This window comes from Callorhinus ursinus, unplaced genomic scaffold (genome assembly GCF_003265705.2).
Source record: "Callorhinus ursinus isolate GAN/ISIS: 27379988/994484 unplaced genomic scaffold, GSC_fseal_2.0 scaffold3, whole genome shotgun sequence".
Classification (NCBI taxonomy): Eukaryota; Metazoa; Chordata; class Mammalia; order Carnivora; family Otariidae; genus Callorhinus; species Callorhinus ursinus.
This window is the reverse complement of record NW_027397065.1, coordinates 15109049-15117905: the sequence shown is the minus strand read 5'-3', so window position 1 is coordinate 15117905 and position 8857 is coordinate 15109049. Positions and strand designations below refer to the sequence as shown.

General features: G+C 38.3%; 1 protein-coding gene across 1 annotated transcript; it reads left to right on the top strand.

Annotated features, from left to right (window-relative positions):
- Positions 1-586: 586 nt before the first annotated feature.
- Positions 587-1048, top strand: LOC112819677 (small ribosomal subunit protein uS8-like). Its single transcript, XM_073886286.1, has one exon. The coding sequence runs from the start codon at positions 611-613 to the stop codon at positions 1001-1003; it is 393 nt and encodes a 130-aa protein (XP_073742387.1). The 5' UTR covers positions 587-610; the 3' UTR covers positions 1004-1048.
- Positions 1049-8857: the final 7809 nt, after the last annotated feature.

Here is an 8857-nt window from a genome sequence, read left to right as displayed (position 1 = left end):
CTAGGTTATAAATCTTAATCAGTTTTTCTCTGTTTGACTCAGGTTCTATTTATGTTGCTGGCTGTTTTTCTACTCCTCCAGGCTGCTCACTGTTGTATCATTTATTAGGATCTCTGTAGTACCCACACTCACTTTTCAAAAGCACAATTTGGGTCATCCTCCCTGGTGTTCACTAGTCTTCCCTGATGTTCACTATTTATTGATGTGTTCATTCTCTACCTCCATCTTTCTAATAATCAAATATGGTTTGTAAATGAAGATCTTAACATACCAGAAGGAGGGCAAACAGCAGGCTTTACTAACATTTTCCAGTGAAGTTCTATAATGGCACAGGAACATCACATCTCTCTGACCAAAGAGAGGGCTTCCCTTATTCAATGAAGACATAATATGCATGAAATACCCTCTATTACTCTTCCAGTCTCCCCATGCTTTAATCTAAATATAGCCGATTGATGTTATAAAGCTATCCTTTAGAGCGCTCATTTTCACTGAAACATACAAGCTGCCTGTGCAGATGTGGGATCAGAGATGCATGAAGAAATACATAAATTTAAAATAACATAAAGCCAGCCCCGTCCTCTTTCCGCCATCTTTCCGTGCGGTCATAATGGTGCTCATGAATGTCCTGGCAGATGCTGTCAAGAGCATTAACAATGCTGAGAAGAGAGGCAAACGCCGGGTTCTTATTAGGCCGTGCTCCAAAGTCATCTACCGGTTTCTCACTGTGATGATGAAGCATGGTTACATTGCCGAATTTGAAATCATTGATGATCACAGAGTGGGGAAGATTGTTGCGAACCTCACGGGCAGGTTAAACAAGTGTGGAGTGATCAGCCCCAGATTCAATGTACAACTGAAAGATCTAGAAAAATGGCAGAATAACCTCCTCCCGTCACGCCAGTTTGGTTTCATTGTAGTGACAACTTCAGCTGGCATCATGGACTATGAAGAAGCAAGACGAAAACACACAGGAGGGAAAATCCTGGGATTCTTTTTCTAGGGATGTAATACATACTTGCAAATAAAATGCCTCAATGGAAAAAAAAATAAAATAACATAAAATAACATAAAGCCAGAAGGTGCTGGAATCAGACCTGCTTATAACATTGGCTTGCTCAGTCACCATGCATGGTCATTAAGTGACTACCTTTTTTCTCTTTGTAGATCTTAGCCAGTAACTCAGAATATCTTGAGTTTCTTAAGGAAAAATGGATTATTACTATTAAGTAGAACCACTTCCTGTAGTCTTTTTAAGCTCTTTGGGTCCTAATGAAGAATGTGGGCCAGCCTGATGAGGACCTTCTCCTGAGAGCAGCCCGGCTGTACCTCCAACCCCTAGAACTGTGCCAGGAGGCTGTGTGCCTAATCTGCTCAGAAATCGTTCCTTTCTGTCTGTCACTGAAGCCTGAACACACTCCAGGAATTAGGTACTAATTAATGTCAACACATTATAAATGAAGAAAGAAGGGAAATTGCTTGGACTCATTTCTGAGGAAATTTTCAGCAATTCGCTCCAGTCAAAGTTAATGTGTACCTCAGAGCAGCACTGAACCAAATCATAAAATGCTGCTCATGTGGATGAGTGACCTGGAGGTGACCTGAGCAAGCCTCTCGACCAGTATTTGTTTCCATATTGTGTCTATTTTGCTTAGGATGCTGCTTATGGCATTTGATGATCTGATTGGTAGCATCAGACGGGCAAGGAATCCAAAGTAAGGCTTCACAAGCAGTCAATTCTAGGTTAGCTACACAAAATTCTAGGAAATAACTTTTAAAACAGCACTTGCCTGATTTTAGTCTGTGGCTGCTTTATGGGCTTCAGTGAACAGATTTTCAAAAACTAGAACAAGTAGATCATTACATGAATCTTAAGAAGTCTTCCTTTTTTAATCAGAAGCAGATTCTCATATCCTGCTTTTATGTCTATAAAATTAGGAACCGGATGCTAACAAATCATCGTTTTGGGTAATCAGGATAATAAATGTGTACTAGTATCTCATATACTGAGTCCAATATTGATCCAATATGTGAGAAACCAATCAGGGGTGAGTCTGCAGTCAGGAGCGGAAGACTCATTTTGCAGAAAAAGCAGTTGGTACTGCAAGAAATCACAAGAGGGTTCAGTTCTGTGTTCGTTGTTCTTTAGGCTTCCTTATTACATTCTACCCCTTTGAGGAAGCCCTTGGTGTGCACCTTACTGAACTTGGCCTGAGTAAGAATGTCTGGGCTTAGACAGGTAAGCACCTTGCTGGCTTTGCTTAGGCCTTGAGCTCACTAGAGAAGACTCGATGCCAGACAATTCCTCCAACTCCAATGCCCAGCACAACACGTGGCACATAGTTTGGGACAATAATAACCAAATAAGGAAGACTACAGAGTAATGTAGGCATACCTATAATGTCACATTTCGACCATAGTAGTGGACTGCTGGGAAACTCATTTCAGTGCGTGGACTTTAGGGTTAAAAAGATAGATTTCACTCCTGAAAACTTAATGGCCATGGGTAAGCAGCCTTGAAATCTCAATTCCCTCTTCTGCATATTAGAGTTAAGTCTGTAAATAATGGATTTGTGGCAAAAAGGGAAGAGGTCTAGAATGAAGATTTGTTTGACCACATCAACACCAATGATTTTGCTAAAGTAAAAAAAATAAGATATAGAAAATTTGGTTCTTGATTGAAAACTGCTTTGATTATATGCTAATATGTGTTTTCCTAAATCTTAATATGATAACAAGAATGAAGTGATTTAAGAAAAAACATTTTTCTTTGTTTTCCCAAGCTCTTAGCACAGATTACACATAAGCCTGAGTCTGTGTTCTTTCTACAAACCACAGTGTGTAGGGCATGGATATGGAAGAACACACAAATAAAAAAGTCAAGACAAATAAAGCTTATTAAGAAAAATCTGTTTGAAACTTCCTGGTTCTATCCATGCATTAATATTCCTGCAAATAATGTGTATAATTTTCACTGCATTTTGGTAAAATGCTGGAAGAGAAACAGGAGGAAAGGAGCAAAGATGTGTGGGACTTGTCCTAGGAGAGTAGCAGGCAGACCAGGACCGGATAGAAAAGTCACCCAGGGGGATTAATTCATTTCTAACAGTGCTAGTATTGGATGAAGAGGCTTTTCTTTTCTTCTTTTCTTTTTTTTTTTTTTTACAAAGATGAGAGCATAAGATGTACTTTGAAACATTTAAAAGTTGAAAAAAACAGTAGATGTTTTGTCTCTTTGAAAATTTAACAGAGCGATAGCACACACTTACCAAATGTCTTGCAGAGCACCCTTCCAAACGAAAGATATATACTAAGTACACCAGGATGGCTATCTATGTGGGGGAGAGAAAATGGGGCCAACTGGGGATAAATAATACATTGAGGGGCCTCGCCCAGACCACTGGTGATTAAATTGACTCTGCACCTGGGGTCCAACAGAAACCAATCACCACCACCAAAACAATGAAACTGAAACACAGTGTGAGTATGTAGGGTTCTCAGGGGAGCCCCTTTCATTTCCTATACTGGGGAATGATGCTTCAGGCTATGGAGTGCCTAGGATTCCCAGGTGCAGGTATGAGTGAGTGTGTGTGTGTGTGTGTGTGTGTGTGTGCTTGCGCGCGCGTGCATGCGTGCTTTCCTGAGATTGAATTTGCATGAAGAGAGATGGAGCCCAAGAAAACTGCTGGCTTTTGAATATTTTGGCTGTCTTGAGTCAGGATATTCCCTGCCCAAACATAGCCTTCCTTTCAATAGGAGCTCCTTTAACTTTCCCATAGTTTTGTATGTAGAATTTGTGTGTGTGTGCGTGTGTGTGTGTGTTCGTGCGTGTGTAGAGACCTTTGGAGTTTATAAAGGACAATGGCAAACCAATTCAATACTCACTCACTGTAAGGGTTAAAATGGTGGTGCAGCAAAAATACCCAACAACAATGTGCAGCCCATTAAAAGGCAATTAGATAAACAGTTGCTACAAGCTTGAAAAATCTGCCTCCTTTACCATGGTGAATGAATTGGAATCAATCCACAGTTAATAAAAAGGAAAGGATGTGGAAACGTGGCTGAAATGTAAGACAAAGGGAAATAAAATACTATTTTTCAAAAAGAAATGTATAGGGATGCTGATGGAGGCACTCAACTAGAAATATGGATCGTTCACTTAAAAATCAGAAGATTTAGTTTTTATAAATCTGTGTGTCTCAGTTACCCTTTGCCAAAGGGATAATAAGATTGCGGTCATAAAATATCTGAAATATTGCACTATATTTTCTATGTTCTATATTTTTGACCATTTAGCTACCTATCAGTTAACTGCATGTTGGATAAGTTTCAGATAACCCCACAAATACACATCGAGGCATGCATGTGTTGGTGACTTCACGCACTCAGTCTTTCTGCATCAAGGAAAGTTTCCCTTCTACTGTTCGCTTACTGAGAGATTCAAAAGTTTAAGAAAAGAAACATTATCCTCAAATGATTATGCCAAAGGCTGTGATCCATCCAAACTCACATGCAAAACAAGGCTGGGCCTGATCTGTTCATTTTTGAGCACCGGGCAACAGCTGCTTGTCATCTACCTTCACTGGAGTGTTCTCATTGATTGCATTCTTTCTTTTGACTCTTTCATCATAAAAGAGACAGAAGAAGAAAGAAAGGGAGAGAGAGAAGGAGGGAAGAAGGGCAGGGGAGAGGGGCCGGGGGAGAGGGAGCGGGGGAGGGAAGGAGGGAGGGAGGGAGGAGGCCATCCTTAAGACCACAGCCACCTCACACCACTTATGGACTACTATACATCCTGCAGGGCAGAGAAGGCACACCCCATGACCAAAGCCAAAACGCACCTGTCTGCTTCCTGTGTGTGTACAACCAATGCCAACTGAGCATTGGTAGTCTTGTCAAACTGTATACTTGTGGCGCAATTCTACTAGTTTCGGTAACTTAAAGAAGAGAGAATCTCCGTCATCTGCAGCCTTCAGTGTAGGAAATGAGAAGTGACACTTACAGCAGCAGTGAAACCTTCACAAATTCAAGGAGACTTCTGTGAGTGTGCAGAAGTCAGGATATTAAGGCAGAGAGCAAAATCATGTCAGCATGGCTGAAACAGGTACATTTTTAAACCGTAACTTCCAGTTTGCCCTCATTCAGTAGAAGACTAAGCGCCTAGGTCTAGATGTTGTTTTCATCATTTTTGTTTATAATGTAGGACTAGACATACACATTCAATTTATTGAAAAAATTTCTTAGGAAAATACAAGCATAGAAGGTTTCATAAACAGTTATACTTAGAGAAATATTGAGCTAGATATATAAATTGGTATAGGATAGGTTATCTGAAAGACAATATGACAATAGCTTTCACTTTTAAAATTGTCTTGCTCCAAAGCAATCACTTGGACATTAGCCTTACCAACATTTTTCTAGATCTATCTCCTCAGGCAAGAGAAACAAAAGCAAAAATAAACTATTGGGACTACATCAAACCAAGAAGCTTTTGCACAGTGAAGGAAGCCATCAACAAAAGATAAAGGTAACCTATTGAATGGGAGAAGATATTAGCAAATGATATATTTGATAAGAGGTTAATATCCAAAAAAATATAAAGAGCTCCTACAACTCAACACCAGAAAAATCCCAAGTAATTTGATTAAAAATGAGCAGAAGACCTAGATAGACATTTTTCCAAAAAAGACATATGGATGGCCAAGAGACACATGAAAAGATGCTCAACATCACTCATCTTTAGGGAAATGCAAATCAAAGCCACAGGGAGATACCACCTCAAATCAGTCAGATGGCTAGTATTCAAAACACAAGAAATAACAAGTGTTGATGAGTATGTGAGGGAAAGGAATTGTTGTGCACTGTTGTTGGGAATGGAAACCGGGGCAGCCACTGTGGAAAATAGCATGGAGGTTCCTCAAAAAATTAAAAATAGAATTATCATATGATCTAGCAATTTCACTTCTGGGTATTTACCCAAAGAAAAGGAAAACACTAAATGAAAAGATAAATTCACTATCCCCCCCATGTTTATTGCAGCATTATTCATAGTAGCCAGGGTAGGGAAGCAATTTAAGTGTCCACTGATAGATAAATGGATAGGGAAGACGTGGTATGTATACACACACACACACACACACACACACACACATATATAATACTCACACACACACATATATATATAATACACACACACACACATACACATACACACACAAATAGAATATTACTCAGCCATAAAAAAGAATGAAATCTTGCCATTTGTGACAACATGGATGGACCCAGAGGGTTTTATGCAAAGTGAAATATGTTAGAGAAAAACAAATACTGTATGATTTCATTTATATATGAAATCTAAAAAATGAAAACAAAAAACAAAAACAGATTCCTATTTACAGAGAACAAACAGGTCGTTGCCAGAGCAGAGGGAAGTTGGGGGAATGGGCAAGAGAGGTGAAGGGGATTAAGAGATACAAATTTCTAGTTATAAAATAAGTAAGCCACAAGGATGAAAAGTACAGCATAGGGAATATATAATAATATTTAAATTTATAATAATATTTAAAAACTTTGTGTGGTGACAGATGGTGACTACACTCATCGTGGTGAGTACTGTGTAATGTATAGAATTATTGAATCCCTACATTGTACACCTGAAACTAATATAACATTATATGTCAACTGTACTTCAATACAAAAATAGCTTGCCATAGAACCAAAAATCTGTTTCTAAAATATTATTCTAAAAAAAAATGAAAGTTGGTATGATGTAGATGTATTTTTAATAGCACATTTTTTAAAAAAGTCCAAAAATAGGGGAGTAGTTAAACAAATATTTTTACATCCATACAATGAAATACGTAGCTTTAAACAACCATGTTGTAAAAAAATATTTATTCTGGGGGAAAAATGATCAAAAAATATTAACAACTGAAAGATGTGGCCTATAAGCTGTTTGAATAGTATGTCTATTGTGGAAAATAGAAATGTAGAAGCATCCGGAAGGGTAGGAAGGTCATTAGCAAAATGTAAAACATTATTTTTCTTTCCATATTTTAAAGAGTATTTTCTAAGTTTTTTTCTGAGTGCTTTCTTATGTGATTAGATACCATACCATAATTGTTACTAAAAAAGACTCATTAATATTCAGAGGCTTTTCTCTGAGTCCAGTGATTTGTTTAAACTCAGAGGTTGTGTCACACGTGCTATCCTGTGGGTACTGGGATAGGTGCATCCCATGGAAAGACCCTCGAGGTTGTCCATCTAAAGCTTGCACTACCTGCGGACGGTCAGTGTAAAATGACAAACTAGAACGTGTTACGATCCCAGGGAGGAACCGTTCTTCCTGGGTTTTCCATCTTGTCTTGTCGGTCACCCATAACCAGATGCTCATACCATAATATAAACGTTAACAAACTATTAGTTCATGAAATGAAAGGCTCTATTATATTGCTGATAGTGAGGGGGGTGTCCAAGTTTAATTGCTTTGGCAATCCTACCCCTGTATTTCCTGATTCTGATGCAAGTGAAACCTCAACTTTCTCCTATTACAATGGTTTATATAATATATTTATAGATACGCATAGAGGTATATGATAAAACAGGGCTTTATAGTTGGAGTAAGTAAGCAGCTGGATACCACTTTGTTTGATTTGTACAGAAGAGTGGAAGTTCAAACATAAAATTAAGTGACTACCTCTTTGTTTGGCTATCATAGACTGTTTCTTTATCACAGTCACATGCAATCTCTTGGAAAACAGAGAGGCAATAACAAACGCAGCCCCAAGCTCCATTCTAACAAGTCCTGCTCGAGGGTATAATCCCTACATTGGTATCTCTGGATTCAAGGTAAGGGGAACAGCTTCTTATGGTCCACTTTCTGTTTTATTGCATAGCGATTGCTTAACACACATTCAAATTAAATACTCCTAGGAACACTCACACACAAAAGCTTTCTATTAAACGCCATCCTGGCTATGGTGATGAATAATCTCTGACAAATCTATACTCCCCACACCTTACTAAGCAGCCCTTAAAACCGGGGTTTCCAAATGGCATGCCTCCTCTGCATGTTACCTCAGATTTGGCAAGAATAAATGACCAAAGTTATGAAACAAATTTAAGTCTTTTGTACAATGGAGTGAATTACAAAACAATTTCTATTCTATTGATACTGGAGAGGAACCTTCTTATGTGAGGCAAAAAAGAACCCCAATGAAACACTGGGAAATGTTGAAATTTCAGACTTTTCCCATCACATTTCTGATTTCACACAATAAAAAGCATGACTCTGCTCAAGCTACATCACCTCGCATTGATTGCTAGATGTCAGAGGATGACTGTTAAGTGTTATCAGATTACCAAACACTTGCAATGTTTGCTTGACTGACCATTTGATGGCTGGCATACTGTAATATAGTCTGCTTAGCAACTAACGTTAAGCAGAAGGAAATTTTCCGACTATGTCATGGTTGTGAAAACAAGTGCAGATTAGCTGGAAAAAACTTTACTCTGAAAGGAAGACAAAAGTGGTCTTCAAATGAACAGCTTGAACCTAAGTGTTATTTCATCTAATGATAAAAGCAAATAAAACTTCCTATTTCTAAAAGTTATATGTATTCTAACAAAAAATAAACTTACCTTTCAGCTACCGGGGCAAACTTAATCAACTAACTGAGTTGGAATAATTCTTCCTCAAAGATTGCTATTTAAGTCTAAGGACACTTTTATTATTATTAGAGTAATCTGTGTTATAGTTTGATTCCTCTGTACTGGTGGTGGTAAACTGGGTCGTGCAGTCTTTTGAAATGTTACCCAAGCATAAACTATAGGAAAGAGTTAAGAAAAATTGGAAGACATT